At 38.4% G+C, this 24,588-nt stretch overlaps 1 protein-coding gene across 1 annotated transcript in view; it reads right to left on the bottom strand.

Annotated features, from left to right (window-relative positions):
• The window catches only part of LOC103605162 (chromosome unknown open reading frame, human C3orf67), a 165,724-nt gene that overhangs the window by 54,830 nt on the left and 86,306 nt on the right, over positions 1–24,588 (bottom strand). Inside the window, exons 9-10 of the mRNA XM_008589747.1 lie at positions 21,556–21,759; positions 12,703–12,764 (exon numbers count right to left, since the gene is read on the bottom strand). Coding sequence (XP_008587969.1) covers positions 12,703–12,764; positions 21,556–21,759 — 266 coding nt within the window. The remainder of the gene's footprint in view (positions 1–12,702; positions 12,765–21,555; positions 21,760–24,588) is intronic.

Raw genomic sequence — 24,588 nt, 5'->3', positions numbered from 1 at the left:
TACAAATAAAGAGAATTAAGGACTGAAAAATATGAGAGTATGTAAAATTCTATCTCACCTAACTTTCATCTTAAATAAGAGATAGCATCATCTACAAATCACTATTTGGCTTCACTTGTTACTGATTCAAGTGTCCACACAATAATTCAAAGGTCACCATTGCTGTTAACCTCAAAAGTCAAAAGCAAAGAAGTTGTTTACAGCAAAGGATGAGAAACTACCTTCTAACCAATCTTGTTTCAGAATATATATAATTTTTTTCCACACACACAAATGCAGCAACACCCAACAGCATTTTCTTGTCCTGATTTGTCTTAACGGATGGCAAGAAAGTTAAAGGCTTTTAAAAATCAATGGACAAGAAAGAGTCAACAGAACAATAATGTTGGTGTTAATTCAATCAAATCATCTAAAAGTTGTTTGCCTTTTCACCTTCAAGTCATTTTAAACAGGCTGGATGTGACTTGCAGCCAGCCCAGCAGAGACCTCCGAGCCCCTACAGGAAGTGCCCTGGGCTCTCCCAGCCAGGGCAGTGGAGGCCTCAGGCCTTGGCCAGCCTCCCCAACACCCACAGCCAGCCCAGTGGTGACCACAGAGCTGCCGCAGGAAGTGCCCTGGGCTCTCCCAAGCAGGGGCGGAGGGGGGCCTCGGGCCTTGGTCATGCCCCCCTGAAACGTACAACCAGGCCAGTGGTGACCACCAAGACACAGCAGGAAGGACCCTGGGTTCCTGAGCTGGGATGGTGGGGGGTGAGGGCTTTTCCACACCCCCCTGACATCTGCACTCAGCCTGGAAATGGCCAAGCCACCACTGGGAGCCCCCCAGTCTCCTCTATGGGAATGAGGGGGTGCCACAGGCCTCAATCCCACCCTTCCTCCTCCCTCCTTCTTCCATCACATTTCCTTCCCCTTTCCCTTCTCTCCAGCCCTCCCAACTGCTCTCCAACAACATGCTAGAATGTAAAAACATAATATTAATAAAACTGCATTTTCTTAAAAAAAATAAAAATAAAAAAATAAAAACTTTTAAAATGCATCATAGAAATTTTATTCTGAATATTCTTGGCAATGCAAGTCCAACACTGTCAAATTAACTAAAAGTGTGCTACTCAAATCTTGACTTTATTTGTATAAAAATATAAGCTTCTTAAAAAGTTTTGCTTTCTGATAAATATTTGTAATAATACAAAATAAAACATGTAATTCATCTTATTTTTTGATGTGACTCAGAGTACTGAAATCAAGTTTGAACTACTTTCATTCACTATCAGTGGGAAAATATAGTAATTTTACTCATAAAGAGTCCATGATGTCAACTAAAAAACTCAAAACTGACAATGAAAATAAGACGAAAAATCAATGGCATCTTTGTAGCATTTCACTGGAAATGGATGTTAGAAGATAACAATTTCTTGTAAGTGATTTAAATGCCTGAAGAAAAGGTACATGTGGTATTAGTATGCTTAAAACATAATTAAATTTTGTAATTACAAACTGATTTTAAAAACCAATGATACTTTCTTTTAGGGTATTGCTGTATTACTTTAGATGGTATCTTTTTCTAATTTGAAAGCTGCATGTTTTAGTAGAGAATGGTCCAAAATGTTTTTAAGGTCAAACTGGAAATATGTTGCTGATTTAAAAATGCAAACCAAGTGCTTTATTATATTATACTACCAGAGTGTTATTGTAGTTTAAAAATATCATTAAATCAGCACAAACTTGCACTTATCATTTCCTGCACATTTTTCACACCAAGCTGCCTTCTGACTATGAGTAATCTGTTAATCTGCTCTTCGCCTCACAATCCGTCAAAGTGACAGACTCAGTCCTTCCCTAATACATAATATCTTCATTTACTGTATGTCTTGCTGCAACCTTCTTTTTCACTAGCACTGAAATTTAGAAATCCACAGGAAAATTTAGAGAATGTCACATGGGTGGCTGTTGTCTGTTTCCCATTTCTTTCATTATTCTAGTGGGGTAAACTAAAACTTCTCCGGACTCATAATGTGAATTAACAGTGTTTCCAAAATGAAGGCAATTTCAGGTTTCAATAAGGGTGTTGTTAAAGAGGGTGGAAAAGAGCAAATGGTTAAAAAAAAAAAAGTACATCTTTCATCAAGTCAAGAGACTGACCATAGTGGAATTTTCTTTCAGTGCCAGTGGCCAATGAGTAGATTCCCACCCTGTACACTCAAACCTTACTTCAGTGTAAAGAAAAAGATACCATTCATTTTAGTAGTGTAGGGATGAACTGCCCCTACAAAAGATGAAGCCTCATTAGGAGAAACACCACTGCTTAACTGAAAGCAATACTGTGGTTTTCTTTAAGACGAGACTTTCATTATATCATGATGTTGAATGACATCAGTCCAGGCCAGATCTCAGGTTTCTCGTTCATTGCTATTTCGATAATATAAATGGTTCTACTGCTTAAAAATTGTTCACTGTTAATTCAACAGAAAATATTTTGCTCTTCCTTTCTTGCTTTGATTCAGTTGCTTTTATCTATTAGTTCTACAAATAAAGAGAATTAAGGACTGAAAAATATGAGAGTATGTAAAATTCTATCTCACCTAACTTTCATCTTAAATAAGAGATAGCATCATCTACAAATCACTATTTGGCTTCACTTGTTACTGATTCAAGTGTCCACACAATAATTCAAAGGTCACCATTGCTGTTAACCTCAAAAGTCAAAAGCAAAGAAGTTGTTTACAGCAAAGGATGAGAAACTACCTTCTAACCAATCTTGTTTCAGAATATATATAATTTTTTTCCACACACACAAATGCAGCAACACCCAACAGCATTTTCTTGTCCTGATTTGTCTTAACGGATGGCAAGAAAGTTAAAGGCTTTTAAAAATCAATGGACAAGAAAGAGTCAACAGAACAATAATGTTGGTGTTAATTCAATCAAATCATCTAAAAGTTGTTTGCCTTTTCACCTTCAAGTCATTTTAAACAGGCTGGATGTGACTTGGATGGTATGTATTATACTGAGTGGGTTTTTATGTGGTACTGAACAGCATAATATGAATCTGTAAATTCGGGTAAACATAATAAATTGCTAGAGTGAAAAATTATGTGTTTTAACTTTAATCAATTTCAAAATGTAATGTTTTTCATTAACAAGAGAAACAGGAAAGAAGTAACCAACTTCCAACAAAAGCAGAGTCTTTGAGTCAGGGACAGGTTTGTAAAGGCTGCGATTTCTCTTGTGTCAGGCTCGGTTCACCCTCGCATCTTCCCTAAAATACTCACACGCTGCTCTGAGGACACGCAGTGTGGACGTGGAAGGCCACAAGCTCACTGAGGACATGTTCAAGTCACACAGTAGGTACTTCAAGGAGTACTGAGCATTGCTGAAGGTATGTGCTGCCACACGCCTTGCATCATTTTGTGAAGTGGGGGCTCCTTGTTTAAACAACAAGAGATGCTATTCTGCACTGGATAACACAATGAGCAATGAGACAGTGAGTGTATGGATGAGACTGGCTGTGGCCATTTAACAATAATTATGGTCTTCCATTTATTAGGCTCACGTCATTCCCCAGGACCTCAGCCTGCAACTCCCTCCCCCCGGCCTCTGCTGACAAAATGGAGATGAATGTAATAAACTAGAATTAATACTTCGACTTTTTAAAGGTTTTCATTATTCCAGACAGGGACAGTGAATCTCTTAATTAAAAGCTGAAACTGTAAAACATTAGAATGGTAAATAATTGCTTTGGTAATTACCTTCTTTACACTGAACTGTGGGCTGAAGGTAATCTGGGTTCACCATCTGGATGGATAACAGTGACTGGGGAGGCCTGAGTGATCTTGGGAGCCCCACACTTGCCAATTAGAAACGCCAAGATTCTTCAGGGATCTGTCATTTCAGACATAGAGGCTTTTGGGTAGGGGGCAGATGCAATCTATTCTGAAACTCTCATGGTAATGGGTTTTATGAGTTTGTAATTTTGGAAAACATGACAATAACCAAAATATTGATTAGTATTTCCCAGTCCTAATGCTTTAAGATTCTCTCAGGGAGTACAACTGAAAAACCAGGAGACTCAAGTTGAAGCACTAAGTTCCAGTGGCCCTAGAGAGTCCCGGTCAGAGAGAAGGCAGAAATCTCAAATGAGGAAACAGCAGAGTGGGGTTAGCTGAGACCCAGGCAAGTGCAGGAAGGAACAGTGAAGAAGGTGAAGAAAAAGAAATCTTGGGCAGGAGGGCAGGATGGGCACCAAGTCCTCTGTTGTGATGGCTAGTTAGTGCCTAGGACAGGGTAGTTGGAGCAGGTATTCAATCTGAGCAAACCCACTCAGGTAGAAGAAATGATCACAGCCAGGACTGGAAGTGAGCTGGGCAGGTCAGCAGGTGCCAAGAGCAGAGGGAGAAGGAGAAGGGGTGGGGCAGGAATGGCCAGCTGCCCAGCTCTGTCCGTTCACATTGTACTATTAGTGAATTGCTAGGCCCCCTGGGGCCCAATGGGAATGGCGCCCCCTGGAGGTATACGAGGCATGGTCTTTCTGTCCGTTCACATTGTACTATTAGTGAATTGCTAGGCCCCCTGGGGCCCAATGGGAATGGTGCCCCCTGGAGGTGTATGAGGCATAGTCCCGTGTTAACAAAGATCAGAAGGGAAAATAGGATGATTTTTTGAGGGATTTGGTCTGCACTACGAGTGCCTTTAACTGGGGCTTTTTCTGGGGGTAGGACTAGAGAGGCTAGAAAAGCCATTTTGGGGCTTGACTTCTGCTGTGGATTGGGGAGAAAAGGGACCCAGCTGGAGTCTCTTTGTACCAAGTGTTTTAAAGTACAGCAGTTGACTAAGGACCTCTATGGGAGTAGGAGGGGCAAGGGAGTCACTTGAGTTTAAGAAGGCACCAGCACCACAGATTCAGGCTCTCTCTCTGTCTCTGTCTCTGTCTCTGTCTCTCTCTCTCTCTCTCTCTCTATATATATATATACACATACATGAAGGTAGTTCAAACAGTTTGTGGAAAAATAATTTAAAGAAAATACAATATTTCCATGAACTTTTTGAAGACCCCTCATATACATATATAATACATACATATATGTAAAGCATATGCATATATATATATAAATACATATATATATGTATTTTTTTCTGTTTTTCTGTTAGCCTGGTGAGAGTGAAGTACATCATCTGCAGGAGTGGCAACCCACGCAGATTTCTAGCAAGTGGCACCCTGACTCCATAAATGGGCATGAATAGGCCAGTACAGATAAGCAATTGCCGATAAGAATACAGGAAGAACACACTAATTCGATTTTAGAAAACTGTCTCTATTTCAAGGTTAAAAATGACATATTTATCAGAGATTTTAGATTGTGAATATCTTCTAAGGGATCACTTAAAACAAATTCATGAAAGGGGGTTCATTTATTACAAGTAGGAAGAGGACCAGGTACCAGACACCCTCAAAGGAGAAAAGTATGTGGCGCTCCCAGGTTCCAGCTAGCAGATGAACATGCAGTGATGTGGCTGGTGTAGAGAGACAGGGAAGATTTCATTTTTGTGAGGTGAGATTCAGTGAGTGCAGCACATATTTCTTGAGTCCCTCCTAGGTGCTTGGCACCATCTGAGGAGCCAAGGATACAGCGAGCAAGAGAGATCAGGTCCCTGTGCTCAAGCAGTTTACATTCTAGCATTCTGGAGGGAGGGGTATGTGTGTGTGTAGAAAACAAACAAGAAAATATCAGTTAGTGAAGAGTACTATTGTGAAAACAAAAAAGCTAATGCAGTAAAGGTGACTGGCAGCTATTTTGGGGTGGATGCTAAGAAAGGGCCTCTTTGAGGAGATGATGTTCATTTAGGTGGAGACCCTAGTGATGGGAGGAGCAGCTATGCCACCATCTAGAATAAGAGAACTCCAGGCAGAGCTCCTAAGGTGGGACCACGGCTGGAGTATTTGAGGAAAGAGAGAGCAGCACGGTGTTTGGTACAGAGTGCACAAGAAGCATGAAACATGGCCCGAGAGGTGGGCTTCCAGGGCCTTGAAAGCCAGAGTAAAGAGTGCAGTTTAATCCGAAGAGCAACGGGAAGCCACTGGGAGGTTTTACATGGGAAATGCCTGGATCTGGCTTAGGTGTAACAATACCACTCTTGTTGCTAAGTGGAGACCAGACTGTAAGTGCCAGAGAAGGAGAGAAAGCAGGTGGGAAGTTCTGGCATTTGTTTGGGTGAGAGACGATGACAACCTGGACTCGGACTGCGTGGAGACCAGACTGTAAGTGCCAGAGAAGGAGAGAAAGCAGGTGGGAAGTTCTGGCATTTGCTTGAGTGAGAGATGATGACAAACCTGGACTCGGACTGTAGCTGAAAAAATAGAGAAAATGAATTTGGTATGTATTATGTTTGGGGGAAACATCGGTACAACTTGCTGAGGATGGACATGGGGGTGGGTCAGACAGACCAAGGATCATGCTGGTTTCTGGCTTGAGCAAAGTGGTGGGGAGCGGAGGTGATGGTGGCAGTTTTTGAGATGGGGAAGAGTGAAGAAAGAATAGATTTGTAGGAGAAAATCAAGTTACCTTTTAAATGCGTGGATTGACGTATGTATCAGATATCCAAGTGGATATCTTCGAAGTTGAGAGCTGGATAAATGAGTCTAGAATTCATGGGAGAGTCAAGATGGAGATACAAATTTGGGAGTCACTGGAATATAGAAATATTCATTAATTGTTATGTCATAAAGATTATGGCCATTCCAAAGGTTACCAGTGTCTGTGGATCCTTGGGTTGGCAGGGATTGGCACACACATGAAAATTAAATTTAAACTCTGTCCAAACAAGGATCTCTCATAAAAACACAATTTTACTGGTTGTAAATAAAGCAATATCACTGTCTTCTTATTTTCAGAAAAGGAAAAGGCAATTCTTGCAAAGAAACAGAAAAAAATCTGAAATTTAAGTGGTTAACATCTAGGATGAAGATTCTCATTTTCCATGGCATGTAGGTATTACCCCTATACACTCTCCCTCTCTCCTTCCCTCAACTCAAATGCTGATGGAGCTCCTACACTTGCCAGGCATGTGTTGAACAACACAGGGAAGAGAGAGAGAGAGAGAAACAGCCTGACAGGTCTTTTAGTCAATAAGCTTTGAACCAGACCTGTGGGTTCTTAAACATGGAGAATCAGGACCCTCAAATGAGCAGGTGTGAATCTACTGAAATGGGGATTTATAAAATGAGAGGTACTGATCTTTTCTTAGTTATAGCTAATGAGAAATGATGAAAGTAAAAATCAATGCCTTAGGTTTTATAATTAAATCATTAAGATTTAATGCAATAATCCAGATAATAGGAAACACCATCATTACATTCAGAGAAATGGAATGTTTGCTAAGTTAATAAGAAAATCCTCTGCATACCTTGGGCTGAAGGAAGAATATTTGTTAAAAATCCAACTTACTTGTTTAAAATAATCCAAATGTAAACACAAAGAGAATACCAAGGAACACCAGAGGCTACCAGAAACTAGGAGAGCTTCAGGAAAAAGATTCCCCCTCAAAGCCCTCGGCAGAAAACAACCTAGCTGAAAGTTGATTTTGTGCTTCTAGACCCCAGAACTGTGAGATAATAAATTTCTGTTTTCTAGCCACCCCCCACAATCCAAACTTAATCATTTGAAGAGGAACATGAAATACCAGTTCTGTATTTACTTTTATTTATTTATACATTTCCTCTCTCTTCTGTTGGAAAAACAAAAAGCTTAAGCAGTAGAAAAAAAGCCCATCAGGCTGAGTTCCAACAACTGGGGAGAAAAGAAAAATGACGCCACTGTGATAAGTCCAGAATAGCATATGTAGGTCATGATGATGGGCCGGCTTGCCTTAGTCAGGCTGGCTGAGTCAGCGGGAACTGAGGTCAGTGGTTATTAATCATTTGTCTTTATCATATACTTACAGTTATAAGTATGTTCATATCACACAAACATGTACAAAGCTGTAAAGGATTCAGGCCCTAACACAATCAGCAATGACATTTTAAAAAACTACAGATAAGTGATAAATCATAAAGCAAACACTTTAGAAAATCACGCCATTCATTGCTGCGTGGGTATTCTAGAATTATTTTCTATATTGTCTATTTCCATAAACATTTAGAACCTTAGAAAGCCTTTGGCTACATTCTCTCCTCACCCCCAATTTTTCAATAAGTTGTAATAATAGCAAGTGTAATAATCATTTGAATCAAAAGACTGGTTATCAACTCCATCCGTGTGAACAGACAACCAGAACCTAATCACAGCTTATTTCATAAAACCCATTCCTGAGCAAAAATATCTTGCACTGTTCTGAAGAATCTACATAGACATATAAATAGATGTGCCTAAGGGACAGCTCTAAACCCTGCAAACCAATAGCTCGCATTTTAAAATAAATGACTTGAGGCTGCAAACAGCATCCATTTTGCTCTGTTTGGCAGCATGCAAGTTTACATGCAAGGAAACATTTCTCAACATGAACGAACTGTGAAATTGTTTCCTCCTACCTTACACTCCTCTAAATTGTATGAGATTATGTGAGCCATTTCTGCACCTTATTATAGAGGCTGTCAGTCCCCAAGAGGCAGTGCTCGTGGACGCTGTAGGCAAGGACCCCAGCATCTGAGAGGCTGCCTAAATATTAGTCACTGTGTTAGGAAAAAATAATGGGAAATACCACCCTGAGCCTAATAATGCAAGGGGAAATGGCTTTGTTGCAAATCTAGACACACCAGCGAATGTGATGAGGCGAACCATTTAAATTCCAAATTCCTAGATTGTAAACTTCTCAGAAAATGATTAGCGTTGCATCCCACCTCGATCCAGTGCCAAGCACTGCCCTATGGGTGTAAGTGAATGGTTTTACTGTGAGGAAAACAATATATGAATATATGCAGTGTTTTAGCTACTTTCATCCTCGAACCAAATCTTCAAAATCCAAATTTGCCTGCTTTGTGGATTGAGTACCATCTTTAATTTTAATCCTACACACACAAAACTAAGAAGATAATTATGTTGCAGAAATAAAAATCTTTCTAGGGTAAAATGTAAATGAAAGACTTCGGGGATATTGGTTTTTCTGTTATATTAATGATGTTAATTGAAATTTGACTATAAATATGTATATACTCATATGTAGGCATGAGTATATGGAATTTAAAACTCTCAGATTCTTTGGTCTCTGGAGAAGTTGCAGATATTTCCCTGAAGCTAATGTGGCCAATTCACTTCCTAGAGGGCACTGTCCTGCTCTCCTTTCAGTGGACGTGCATGTGCACACCCCATCTCTGCCATGTTGGCTTTACTCTGATCACAACCATACTTCATACAGGAAATCAAGAGCTGACCTGCTTTTCATGTATTCTTCAGAGGTTCTACATGCAGAACTTTTAATCTAGGATTCAGGCTAGATGCTTGTTTATCCAAGATAGTAGTCTTCGAGACTTACTTTCTCATTTCTTATATATTTTTCATATTAATTGTCAGTATCCTTTAACTTTAAAGTTTAATTTTAAGGTTTTATATTTTAGGTCTACAACATGGGATATTATTTGTAAGAAACATAATAAATACAAATCTTAAGGAGCATCAGAGCTTTCAATCTTAAGTTAAATTACATGTATTACATAATTCAATTTATCCCATTTTTATATGATGATATATGCTGACCTCATAACTTTATCATCTTCTGCATGGCCCAATAATACCTTCCTGCCAGAAGCTGCTGGATTTATGAGACAAGGGACAAGCCACATAATCTGCAGGTTTTCTGAACAGTTATTTAATAATTTTTTAGGAAACTGGTGGATAACCTGCTGGCAAATGGTGTTGACGGCATTTTCTATTTGGCTTTAGAATTTGGCCTTTTTATTCACTATGTAGAAATGTAAATTAATTTTTCCTAAATGAATGAACTTTTAATTGGTTGCATAGGATATGCTGTCTGTTTAACTGGTGAATTTTCTATCTTTTTGATATTCTATCTTTGGAAATCAACTTATTAAAAAAGATATTTAAAGTCACAAACTACCACATCTAAATATTCAGTCATCCAATCATCCAATATTTATGACGTATGTTTTATATACAAAGCAGTGAAATAAAAGTAAGTAGTATGACCCTTCAGTGGAGGGACTGGATTTTCTAAGTCTGTAATGAGTCTCATAAAAGTCACAAAATCATAAACTGGAATTGACCTCAGAGAGCATGTAACTCAAATCTTTTCTTTTATGCTTAAGGGTGTTCCTATTATTAAGGGAGGTTTGGAGAAGTTGAGACATGTCTGAGATCATACACGAGGTTAGTGGCAGAATTAGGATGAGAATTAGGCCCCCTTTCTCCTTTTATTGAAACAAAATGCTCCACTTTCTAACATATCTTTCATCACTCTCATTTGTTCAGACTACAAATTCTGAATTTGTTAAAATTTGGACTGAAGTTGGATTTCCATTTACCTTGAAAGCTTACTCATATACAGGAAAAAAAAAATGTTAGGCAAATCTAGATGAGGAGCAAGATTGCAAGTGACATGTTCACCTATCAAGAAATAACTGATTTTAAGAATGGTAAAATATCTTTTTATATATACTAAAATTCTAACCTCAATTTTAAACTCCTTATTATATCTACTTGTGAGAGTGATGATTCCCCTGACTGGGTAACATGAAAGAACGACCAGATCAGGTGTATAGACGAGAAACACTTAGAAGAGATTACTAATAAAGAACATTTACTCTACCTATGTCATGAATATTCTTGGTCCCAATAAACATTCTGTAAGCCATGGATGTGGTCTTCTGTGATCAGGTGTATAGACGAGAAACACTTAGAAGAGATTACTAATAAAGAACATTTACTCTACCAATGTCATGAATATTCTTGGTCCCAATAAACGTTCTGTAGGCCATGGACATGGTCTTCTGCGAGCCATTTTACTTTTACATGACTTGGTTCAGTGTTCACTGCTGACTGGACCAGAAGCAGATACTTGCCCCAAGCTAGGCCAATCACATTCTGTCTCTTGGAAAGCAGAAATTGGGATTCAGACATTGTCTGTCAGCCTCAGCATGTACTTTGACTGTAACATGCAAACTCAAGATCTGTCAGACAGCCATCTGTCGACCGGGATGCAGAACAAACTGGAGCTTAGAGAGAGGAATGGAGCAGACAGGAGGAAGCAAGCAGAGATGGGGTGAGGATACTGCCTGGCTGCCTCTTGGATTTCTAGTTCCTAGCTTCAGGCCCCTCCTGAGGCCTGGCTGCCCTTGGGTTCTAGGACATAGCCCTATTATATTCTTTTTTAAAAAATAATTTTTTCATTATATATGCTTATGGGGTCCAATTTGTTATTTCAGTACATGCATATATTGTATAATGATCCAATCAGAATAGTTGGTATTATCTATCACCTAAACATTTATCATTTCTTTGTGATTACAACATTCAACATCCTGTTTCCTGGCTATCTTGAAATATACGATACAATATTATTAGCTAATGTCACCTTAAAACACCAAAACTTATTCTTCTTATTTAACTGTGACTCTGTAACTTTGTACCGGTCTACCAACCTTTTCCTGTCCCTTCCGCCCTCTCCCTTTCTCTGCCTCTGTTAACACTATTCTACTCTCCAGCCCTATATTCTTGTTTAACAATCCCTCCTGCCTTTCTCTCTCTCTCTTTTTCTCTTTGTCTTTCTTCCAATACTAGCCAAGTTGTTTTGTTATGTGTAACCAAAGAGGCTTAATTCAGACCCCATGGAATAGATACTACACCCTACAGCCAGAGCTACAATGCTGTCCTTGGTTTGGTCCATTCCATGGGACAACCCACATATAAGTTAGATAGCCTGATAATGAGATGCATTACAGTAACTAAGACTCTGTGGGTGGAGCTCAGGATAGGCTGATTTTTCAATAAATTCCTAGTGTATAATAAATAGTGATAATGGGATACCAATATATATGGATAAAGTAGCTTATATAACTGTATTCATCAGAAAGCCATATATTAAATATATTTCAAAACTCAAATTTTGATTTGCTTGTTCCTAATAATCCTAGAATGAGATTTTACTTATATTGACAAATGACTTATATGCCAATGACATTTTTGAAATAATAAAATAACTTCAAGATTATGAACTTTTGAAATTATGAAATTATAAAAAAGAGAATGGCCATTGAACTCATATAAGCTATCTTGATAAATTTAAAGACACCAGATTATATAACAAAAATTTATGCCTAAAATGTACTAAACATCAAATATCTATTAACATGACATATTTATGTGAATAAAATAACAATGAATAAATGAATACTTAAAAAAGCTTGCTATGTGCCAAGAACTGTACTAAGAATTTTTCATGTATTAGCTCATTTGAACCTCCCTGAAGTGTTATAGGTAATTATCATGCCTGAATTACTTTGAGTTAAATGACTTGCTCAAAGGCCCACAGCTAGTAAAAGGTAGGTACTTAAACCTAGGTAGACTGTTACCAAACTCCACAGTCTGAATAAGAAAAGTGGATGAACTAAGACTTCGAAAGAAAAGAATTTTGGAAGCTCTTTGGAAGTTTTAGAAAACAATTTCATGGAACCAGGAAAAATGCACAGTTAATCTTCTAAATAATATGTTAATAATCTGTTTTTTATTTTTTTTAAATTGAGATTTTTAATGATTCTTACCGGGGGTTAGAAGGAGAAGGTGGATTCATTTCTTTCTGATAGTGACGACCCTGATTGACAGGCTGTAAAAGACAAAAAATGTGTGAGGTATTAATCAGCACGATGTTCTTCACATGTACTTTCACACCCACTCTCATTACTGTAATTTTTTCCTGAGACACAATCTACAAGAATGGGTTGGGTTTATTTTACAGAACGGTTAAAAGGGTCTTTGGGAGGCCTAGCGAATAGCAAAGAGAAATGAGAAAACACAGGTTACTTTAATGGCCAGTCACTGGATTTGATTGCATCAATGTTGTTCATGTGTTGAAATCCTCCTCCTTGTGGAATTTTCATGCTGTTAACATTGGTTGATATTTCCAGATAGAGCAAAACCAAACAAGTTATCTTGTGGAACTAATGCTGCATTGTAAGCATCAGCAATAACTCAGAGACCTAGAGACCCAGAGATCCAGTGACCCACAGACCCCCAAAATATTTATGACTCAATGTTAGTGAGTTTGCAACGATAACATCGATTATTATTAATGAGAATTACACATGTAAATCTTAGGTCAGAGTGGTCATTTCCCCCAAGTGTATAATACAACCTCAAGTATTAATCGATGAGCTGAAAAAGTGATGCCAATACCTAACAAAAATATGAAATCTCAAATTTTCCCTGCGCAGGAAAACTTTAAGTTACTGTCTTTTTCAAAACACAGGTAAACAATTATATCCGATGTAGCCTTAAACACTTGCCTCCGAAGAATCTTGATATTTTTCTTTTGTTCAACAAAGGGAGAAAATTCCATTATATCTAACATGAAGTCTTTCTTTGAACATCAGCTCTAATATTTTTCTTAATGTAATTAACAACAATATAATTCTAACATGAAAATCATTTTTAACAGTCTCATTTTATTACAAGTTGGAATTTGGTATACATTTTTGAATTGCATTCAAAGGGCTTTAGTTACCTCCTTACCCAACAGGGTTGATGTTAAGGCTTTCTCATCCATTATAACATGGCCGCACAGAGCTGATCCCAATGAGGAAAACAGTGTAGCACTAGTGCCTGTATATATAGAGAGCCCATATTCCTTATTTTAATGTGTCCTAAAATATTAATGACATAGCTGATGGGAAATCTTCAGAGTAAACTGTCTTCCTCCATAAATAATCTCTTGGAAGTGTTCCTTTAATTTATATCAAACACCCTGTCTGATAATCACAGTCACTTAGCCTGACTACCTGTGATGCACCATGAATTTAAATGTACTCAGATACTTTGGTAATTGAGCCGATATCAATGCATCACCATTTAGGTAATAAGAAACAACAGCTGGGAGAACAGTGGAAGGAAAAACATGTCATAAGACATATTTGATCTCACTAGAAACATAAGACTTTCAGCAATTTGCAAGTGAAATTTGGTTCTATGATCTAGGTTCTATTATTTCATGGAAAAAAAGAAATTAGCAAGCAAAGGACCTAATGGGTTCTCTGGACCAACTCACACTGGTATGGAATACTTCTGACAACAAGTTCATTGGTATTCGTCCAGTATTTCAGCTGCCCTCAGGCCACCTGAGAATGGACCTCTGCCTACTTATTTTCAGAGGCATTTCCATAACTCTCTAAGCATCACAGTCCTGATATTCATCCAAATTTCCATTTCTTAATTTTATCTATTAATTCTATTTATACCCACCCCCAAGCCCTTATTCTAAATGACTTACTCTATTCCTTGGAAAATAGAAATGGTTACAGAATCCTATCTTGTTTGTGACGGAGCTCTCACTTTAAACTATACAGATTGGTCCCTTTCCATCTTTGCTCATGTTGTTATAAAAATAAACTCAATGACATGAGAAAAAAGAACAATAACAATATTAATACAAGAGTCACATCCACAGTGATTTTTAAGTGCTAGAAAACCAAAAAAAAAATAACCAGTGGAAACTTTTCAAAGTAATAAGAACTGCTGATGGGAATAGATAGAAAGGTGGACAATTGGCTGTCTGAAGCCAGATGTCCCACCCACAAATGGATATCGATGGAGTTCGAGACATGCTATCCCCAAATATGCACCTTGGCATTTGAGGAAAGAGCAGAAACAGGAAGGTCACTTCCCCTGACTTTTACCCTTGAAGTTGGTCATAAAATGAGGAAGGATTTTCTGACCTGCCCCTGAGGCAAAATGTAAGACCCTCAGGTGAGAGGGCCTTCCTATACCCAGAAGAAAAGGAACACATCTTTGTCTCTGAAGACAAAGAGTCACAGAGAAGAATCAGAACAAACAGGCCTTGCTAAGTTTTCCCCAGTTTATTATCACTGGATCATATCCCTCTTGTCTAATCATATTTCTCCATCACTTTCCACTCATTGTCAAACATAGCATAAAGATACACAAGTTTAACCATTACTTTGAGTCTTCATTTCCTTATGAAGGCTCCCATAACATGTAAAATTATAGCATAAAGATACACAAGTTTAACCATTACTTTGAGTCTTCATTTCCTTATGAAGGCTCCTGTGACATGTAAAATGTACATGAAATAAATTTGGATGCTTTTCTCTTGTTAATCTGTCTTTTGTTATATGGGTCTCAGCCATGAACCTAGGATGGGTGAGGGAAAGGTATTTTTCCTCCCTTACAATATGTTTCTATGCATATGCAGAAGTAAACCAGTCTGTCTTTTGTTATATGGGTCTCAGCCATGAACCTAGGATGGGTGAGGGAAAGGTATTTTTCTTCCCTTACAATATGTTTCTATGCATATGCAGAAGTAAACCAGGGAACCTATTTCTAGGTAGGTAACATCCTGTGAAAGCACCAGTAAAAGAAAATAAAATTTCTCTTTTGATTTTGGAATTCAGCCATATCTAGAGAATGCCATAAATGGATGGCAACCAATATCTACAAATAACTATGACCATAATAACATCAGTAACTGATATTTATTGAGCATTTACTCTGTGCTAATTCTTGATAGACATGATCTTATTTGATCCTCACAGCAATTCTATAAAATATATAGGATTAATGACTCCACATAACAGAAGAGGAAATGCAGACACTTGGAGTTAACCTAGGATCATACCTGCCAGGAAATAGTGAAGACGGGATTTGAACCCAGGCAGTCTGACTCCACAGTTTACTCTCTTAACCACTAGTCTGTAGTGTTTAAGTCAGCTTGGGAGTTCACCTAAAGTGGTGAATGTCTAAGTTTTTGAATTACAAATATGACAAAAACAGTTCAGTTTGTGGCAGGAAAAAGAAAGTGGTCCTGAAATGCATTTACTTGAAATATATACTACTACCTCCTTACCATAAATTAAATTGATTTAATTTCATTCTCATGACACATCACTGTTTATTTAAAATGAAATAAAATAAGTTTTTCCACTTTGCTAAATTTGGGACAAACACAATATATCATAGACAGTACTCTGAGAATAAGAAAAGTTTATTTCATGGGGTGACTTTCATAGTCACTAAACACAGAACAACTTGCACATTTCAATATTTTCTCCTGACAGCACAGATATTACATTGACTCTAATATCAGTTTTCGTGCATCATTTCTATAGTTGTAAAAGAACATCTGCTCATCTGATTTATCTGCAGCTTAGTACAATCAAGTACTTACCTCTTAGTTCAGGAGGATTAAAAGAAAACTCATTACACCCAAAGACAGCTGAGAAATTAATGAATCTGTAGATCAGAACAAATTAAGACCTATTAACTGTAAAGAGTCTGAAATGCCAATACATTATATTTTGGATACATAGCAGCCAGGAATCATCACGTCAAATGCTGATATGCTACTGAACAAAGAAATGGAACAGATCCTAGGAACTAAGGACTTTGTCCTTTTGGTGGTGCTGTTGCTATGCACTAGTGCCAGGAAAACAGCACACAAAAAATTAACCACTGAGCACAAGAAGCTTTGCTTTTCCATGATCAAGTTGCTAGAAATTTGGGGGTGAGGGAGAGAAGCGAAAGCTAAATAAAAGAACAGGAGATAAGATAATCCTGCCATGTTAAAAGGTAAAGACAATACTTTAATGTTATTATGTAAAACCTATGAAAATGGCAATAATGTTGCAAGGTTAATCAAGATCATAACTTGTCTGAGAACCCCACCATATGCTTGCAATTTTATTAAGTGCATTCCGCCTTGTTTTTCTCCAAATATTATGCTCTGCAACATGTCATGTGGATGGATGCACGCGGTGAGCTTTCTTTTTTCCCCCAAGCAAAGGAGACTTACGTGCTTGATGCTAGGTTATGGGAATTCTTAACTTGAAGGAATGATAGCTTTGGGGTATCTGCTCACAGGGCAGCATGCACATTAGACATTCTTTTCTTGAAACTAGGTTCGAGGAGGGACAGAGAAGTAATAAAATATTGAAATAATGATGTAATGAAAGAGTTTATTTGTAAAGCTCTGAGGAGGTCAGTCCTGATGACAATGGTTAAGTTCACATCAAAACAAGCACAACAAAAATCTCTGCCCACCCTGATAGGCCTCAGTGGTTATAAAAAGGGAAAATGTCCTAGAAATCTCTTCCAATCACTCAGTGGCCCTTGGAGGAAAATAACCTCAGGTAGTAGCAGTTTATAGTCATGCAAGCTCACTCCGCGAAGCACTGGGCACTTGTACTCCACGTACTCATTCAATTTGCATAATGCCAATATGAGGAAGACCCTTTCATTATTCCCATTTCATAGGTGACCATATCAGTAAGTGGCAGAGCTGGGATTTCAGCACAGGTTGGCTGATCTAGAGTTTATACTCTTGGTCTTCACGTGAAGCTGTGTCCATTGATAGCCATTCCTATTCCTTGTATACCACGAACTTTGGGTGATAATGATGTGTCAAAGGAGGTTCATTAATTGTAAAAAACGTGCTGCTCTGGTGGGGGCCATCGAGAATGGGGGAGGTTAGGCATAAGTGGGTGCAGGGGGTACATGGGAAATCTCTATATCTTCCTCTCAATGTTGCTGTAAACCTAAAACTTCTTTAAAAAAATAACGCATTTAATAAAAATTAGCCCCAAAACAAACAAACGAAAACCAGGTAGCATGTTCCAGGTAGAGAAGAGGGATGGGGGGCAGTCCAGGTGGAGGAAGAGATGAGCACTGGCGTGGTCTGAACAGAAGGTGTGGCTCACACGGTGACAGGCAAGTCGCACAATGCGGCTCAGTAGACAGTGCTTCTCTGTGTGTATGCTGGGTGGGGTGGGGAGTGATGGGGAAGTAAGCAAAACTCACTTCGGTCCTATTCAAGCTGCTGGAGAAACAAAGACACTAAGAGGAGGTTTTCTTGCTAAAGGAGAGACTCTACCCTCACCTCCATAGACTTATTATTGCTCCTTGGAGGTGTTTTCCCCCTCTTGTCTGCATGGTGAACTTGTACTCATTCTTGAACTCTGGCTTAACTATTGCCTTCTCTGTGAAAGCATCCCTGAAACCCACAGGTAGAATTGCTCCCTCTTACGTGTTCCCATAACTCTTTATTGTACTATCACTCACTGCCCTGAGTTACAGTGAGCTGTTTACCTCTGCTTCCCTCCAAAACTCTCAAGGCTGGGTAAAGCCTTTTTTGTATCCCTAGTACTCAGTCTAGTCCACAGCACATTATGCCACTAAGAAAAAAAAAGTGTGGAATGAATTAATGTGAGATAGATGAGCAAGCTGAAATGAGAGTTATCATGGATATATTCCTGGCTGTAGTGGCAGAGAGAAGGTACATCCCTCACAATAAGGCCTGCAGAAGGGCTACAGAAGGCTTAATCGGGTACAAGGTACAGGTATATGTGCAGAGTGCATTTAGGAAATTACAACTAGGACTAAAGTATGGAGTGAAAGGTGGAGAGCAGGAGGAGATGAGGCTGCAGAGGGGGGAAAGGTCTCAGATCATGGGGGCACCAGAATACCAAACTAAAGCAGCAATGGGGAATCACTGAAGGGCTTCAATGTAGGGAAGAAATCAGATCAGATATGGGCTTTAGAAAGATCATTAATGTGAATAATAATAACTAACCTCTATTTATTAAATGCTTATTATGTCTCACGTACAGTGCCAGGTTCTTTACAAGGTCAAAGCTTGGATTTGACTTCAGAGCAGATTCTCCTGATTGCTAGGCTATGGTGCTTGGACTGGAGGCACAGAGCTGTTAGGGGATTGCTGAAGGAATTCAGATGAAAAATAAAGTGCCCAGCCTATGGTATTAGATAGGGAGGGTAAAGAGATAAAAAGGAGTGGATTCTTAGGATCTGGAGACCAATTGGATATAAGGGATAAAGGAGAAGTGAAGCTGTCTTCCAAATCTCCAGCTAGACTGCCAGCATGGATAGTGCCACTGTTCATGCAGATACAAGAAGAACAGGATATCATTATCATAAATACAGTTATGAATTCTTTCATTTCTTCTTTTTCACTGTCCCTGTACAACTTCTAAAGAGAAAGGCATGATGTCTCAGAAAGACTGTGACGGTGCTTGTAAACTGCTCTATTTAAACTCTATATGAGCAGCAAGATGCCGAGTTCATTAAGAAATGCAATTTCCCATTTGGTGATAGTTCCAAAGTGAGAATAGACAGAATTTGATGCAATGATAAATATATCTTATGAATACAAAGGGTAGGCTTTTCAATATTTTCTCTGTCTAAAAAATAGACTATTTTCAATTTCTCATTTGGTCAGATAGAGGGGTTATTAAGTTCATTACCAATGGTGTTATTTTTGGCCGTATACTTTTAGAGAGGAGTAGTTGTCACGCAGGAGACTTTACCTGCCAGAACAGGCCAGTGATGTGAACACAGTATCCAGGGCAACCAAAAGTTCAGACTTTTCAGACCATAAATAATCATTCCTCAGCTTGTCCTTTGTAATGTTGGTCTCTGAGCCACTTCATGACAGAAGTGGCCTCAATCAGGAGGCCACTGTATTCTTTCTTATTTGTGGTTTAAATGACTGCTGAGGAATATTTTATAAGAAAGGCAATGTTTCAATTCCATCACAAATTGCACAGGTAAAAATCTGCAACTGACTCTTGTGATCTTAGCTCTGGCTACAAGGATACTTGGCAACCAGAGTAACAAGAACACAGATATTTCTCTGGGTGGGTGGAAACACTTTGGCACCAAGGCTGCTTGAGGTGTTATGTACGCTTGATGGTTGTGTTTAATAAAAGCACAATTGAGGCAAGAGAAACCTGGAAAGTTGGTGAGGCAAGGATAAAGAATACTAATGAAAAATTAACATCATTCTCCCCCATCCCCACATCTCCTTAGAGCCAATGTGCATTCCTCCTCCCTGAAGACTTGTAAGTTCTCTCCAAAGCACAGAAATCTCACCTTCCACTGGCTGTCCACAGCACTCATTTGACAATTGAGTCAAATATCAAGAAGTCACCAAATCATGGTGGTTAGGAGCTCAGACTCAGGAGTCAGGCCAAGCTAGGTCTGAATCTCTTTACTCAAGAGCCTCAATTTTCTCGTCTGGAAATGGGAACTCTCATAGTGCTTACCACAGGGGTAGCTCTAAGGAGTAAATTTGACAACACATGTACGGCACTAGGTGCCACGGCTCCTGAGATTTCCAAGATCTACAAAGATGTTAGAGACCTGAAAAAGACTGACTTTAAAATATAAAGAGTACATTGCAAAATTCATAATTATTTAATTAAATATGCACTTAAAACATAACTTATCCACTGTCAACTACACTTCAAGTCAATCTTTATATAGTTATATATAAAATGAATCAAAATTATATGGTTTTATATTTCCTTTCAAAAATTGTATGGTAAAAGGTTATATTTACTATTGGATGAAAGTATATTTTAATATGTATGATATAATGTTGAATGTGGGTTTATAAGTAAATGTTCCTTGGGCCTATGGAGGTCTTTAAACAGCTCTAGGTGCTTAAGGAAATGGTAGCTCTAGTTACCATTATTATAGTAAAGATTTCATTCTTCTGCCTTATGACATTTCTTGTGTTGTACTGGACTGTTCTGTTGATGTTTATGCTTTGTCCTTCCAATTAAGCTGTAACAACACTGAGGACAAGATTGTAGAGAATGGACTGAGTCAAAACACAGGGTTCTGCTCTGGGCTCCACCACAGACCAGGTGTGGAAACCTGGGCTCAGGGTTCAGTTTCTTCACCTGAAAAACTGGAAGACTAAGACCTGCTCCATCTTCTCTGCGGAGCCATAGTGAGGGTGATGGGCCATAAAGTACATTAACTATGTAAACACATGGGAATGCAAGCCTCTGAAACATCCACAGCACCTGTCATGGTCCCTGAGACACAGGGAGGACTCAGTAAACATCTGATGACTTCTACAGAACGTTCTTTTCTGCCCTCATATCTGAGCAATACTTAGTATAGCTATAGTCTTTTCCTTTTTGTTCATTCGTTTAACAAATATTTATTTTAAAAATATTAAACCTCTTTTATGTGCCACAGGGCTTGCACTAGGAGCAGAGGATACAATGGGATACCCAGAATCTACAGCAAAATTATTCTTTTTTGCTTTCAGTGTATGGTTTTATACATCATCATACTCGTACATACATTTCCTGAAGGTAAGTGAGACTATTTAATCAGTGTATGGTTTTATACATCATCATACTCGTACATACATTTCCTGAAGGTAAGTGAGACTGTTGAAAAGACAATGTTATCTCCTAATCTCTCCCTCCAGCCCTAAAACAGTATTTCAAAATAGGCTCTGAATATTTGTCATAGGGACTGTTCTCATTTTGGCCCTACTTTCCAGGCAAAGCTGAGCTTTGTTAGTAAGAAGCTTGCTCCTCCTTTAAGGCAATGATGCAAAGCCAGGGACTTACAGGTGGAAGGCAGGAGTTCCAGGTGGTTGTGTCATCGCTGCTGGTACTTATGCTGATGTTACAGTTGTCAACCTGGGATGCGCTTAGGCCGTGGGAAGCCCCAGCATCCTCCAGCTCTTCATTCTGTTGCCGCCGTAGGCTTGCCAGCATCTGCAACTCGGATTCACTCATCTGGCTGGGCTGATAGTTTCTCCAGTAGTATTCCTGACCAAGAGAAAGGAAAGCGACAGAGCAAAGAGTCACTTGGCCTTTCTTAATTTTACAGACTACCAACAAATGCTACTCCACAGCAATGGCCCCCCACTGACAGAAGCCCAAATCCTTAACGTGCCTTCCTGGGCTGCCCACCCCACCTGCCTCATCTTGTCCTTTTGCTCCTGACATGCCAGCCACACTGCTCTTCATGAAGGTCCTCACAAGAATCACACTCGTGTCTGCCTTAGCTCCTGTGCACGTGTCAGTCCCCTCTGCCCATGTCCTGGCTAACTCCTGGGTATCCTTCAGGTCCCAAATTATGTGTCACTTCCTCAGGGAAGCCTTTTCTGACAACCACAAACCGGGCCAGCTCCTCTGTTATTTGCTCTCATAGAATCTTAAGATTTTTCACTTTTAGCATTTATCACAATTGCAGTTCTGTAATTGTTTCTGAAGTTCACAGGTAGGCTATGAGCTTTACAAAGGTAAACCCCATGATTATCTTACTCCTACTATATTTCCCAGGTCTGGTGCCTAGTAGATGCTCAACCAGTATTTGTGGGTTGACTAAATAAACAAAAATTCAAAGCATTTTTTTAAGAAAAGAAAGATTACTTTCCATAAAAAGCACAGTTTGTAAGGGAACTATTGAATTTCATCACTATGAACATTATGACCAAATATATTCGACTTATAGTAAGACTGAAAATGACTACTATTGTTAAAAGCCATCAAAGAAAGTTTGAAGGTAAGATGGGAACATGTAAGGTCTGAAAGCCAGAAAGGCCTCACAGCTACAATAAACATCTATCCCGATGTGGACAGTACTATATATGTAACCTGTCAGGCACACTTTTTTTTTTTTTCCTAATACGACTACTACAGATCTTTAGAGGCTAATATAAATATTATTTCAATGCACAGGGCAGAAATTGGCATATGGAATTTTCAAATTTTTTTCTTTCCTTTCTCTCTGGCCTAAACCAGATGTAATAGCAAAGGTTAATGTCAACATTGTTAAAATATTAGCATCACATATGAGCAGTATGATTTACATCCAGGGCTGGCATGTGACTTAAAAGCAATTTTGAAATTTTCTTATACATCTGGAAACACTGGTGGAACTCAAAAAGATTTTTTCGAAGACACACTAGAAGTTTTAGATATTCAAATCTCTACACTTTCTTGGAGGACCCTTTGAGACACCTACTGCCTTATCTTGCTTCTTTTCTGCCTCATAGGGATGTAAAAAGTTAAGAAAATATAATTTTAACAAAAATTCTTAGTGTTCCCATAACATTAAATACTTTTTGATAAAGCATTATCATCACCTTAATTTGGTGTTTATAAAAGCTTGTTATCTAATAATGCAATGTGGAGATTTTCTGGAAAGTTGGTAGTGGAAACTGAATTAAATCCTTCCAGCTCATGGTGACAGAGAAGCCATGCAATCCTTAATAAGATATTTCTTGAGTATTTAATATGCTTTGAGAGTTCTTGGGCAAAAAAGGTGTTACAACAAGAATAGAGTTACCATGTGACCTAGCAATTCCCTCCTAGGTATATACCAAGAGAACCGAAAACATGCTGACACAAAAACTTGTACTGAATGTTCAAAGAAGTATTATTCAAAATAGCCAACAGGTGGAAACAACCAAATGTCCATCAACTGATGAATGGATTTTTGTTTATCCATATAATGGAATAAAATTCGGCCATAAAGAGTAATGAAGGACTGATACATGCTACAACCCAGATAAACCTTGAAAATGTTATGCTAACTGAAAGAAGCCACTTAGCTGGGGAGATGGGGGGATGGGAAGTGACTGCTGATGAATATATGGTTTTTTTTTATGGTGATGGAAATGTTCCAAAATTTGGTTGTGATGATGGTTACAGAATCTTGTGAATATACTAACAACACCTGAATTGTACCTTTTAAAAGAGTAAATTTTATGGTATATGAATTATATCTCACTAAAAAAAAAGTTAGCTTGATAATTAGATGTGAAAATGAGAATTCCAGCTGCTTGACTTCAGCTTCAACAGTGAACAAGTGACTTACTGTCCTTTATGCCAGTTTTTCTGCCAAGAAATGCAACTAAACATTCTCATGTGTCACACAGGTGTTATCTGGGTTGTCACTGCCAATGAATGCTTTCACAATGAAAAATGACATTTTATTTTAATTTTCACAATTTTTCTTAAGAAGAAAGCTTTAATAACAGGGAATACATGTGTTGATTGCCAACCTAGTGGTCTCTTAAGAGAGATGTACTTGCCCCAGAAAGTGTGTACCAAAGACAACACATTCAGATTCAAGAAGAAAAGTCTTAAACTATTTTACTATAATATACTAAGCTATTTTACTATACTATACTATATTAAACTAAACTTATTATGATTGATTCATCCATTCAATTTATTTATTTAATCCATGAGCCAGCACTGTGCCTGAAGAACAACCCTGGATGCTAGGACAGAAAAAAGAAAAGATGTGGTAGTGGTTAACCAGACAGATCTAAGTCTAGGCCTCAGTTTCACCATTTACCAGCTGTACATGACTGAGAAAATTACCTAACCTCCCGTGCCTCAGTTTCCTCATCTGCAAAATGAGGACCATAGTGTATATATACCTCACAAGATTTTTGGTGAACTAAATGAAATAATACAAGTTTATGTCAAATGCTCAGCATTGTACCTGACAAACAGCTATACTAGGGGTCTCCAAGCTTATGATTTATACCTTTAACAGAAAATGTTTGAGTATGCACCTTCCAATATATTTATAAATTAAACATATGTACAACTATATTAAAATAATATGCATAGAACAAA

The sequence above is a fragment of the Galeopterus variegatus genome, unplaced genomic scaffold, assembly GCF_000696425.1.
Source record: "Galeopterus variegatus unplaced genomic scaffold, G_variegatus-3.0.2 Scaffold5633, whole genome shotgun sequence".
NCBI lineage: Eukaryota > Metazoa > Chordata > Mammalia > Dermoptera > Cynocephalidae > Galeopterus > Galeopterus variegatus.
The sequence above is the reverse complement of the archived record's forward strand: the minus strand, read 5'-3'. Positions and strand labels throughout refer to the sequence as shown.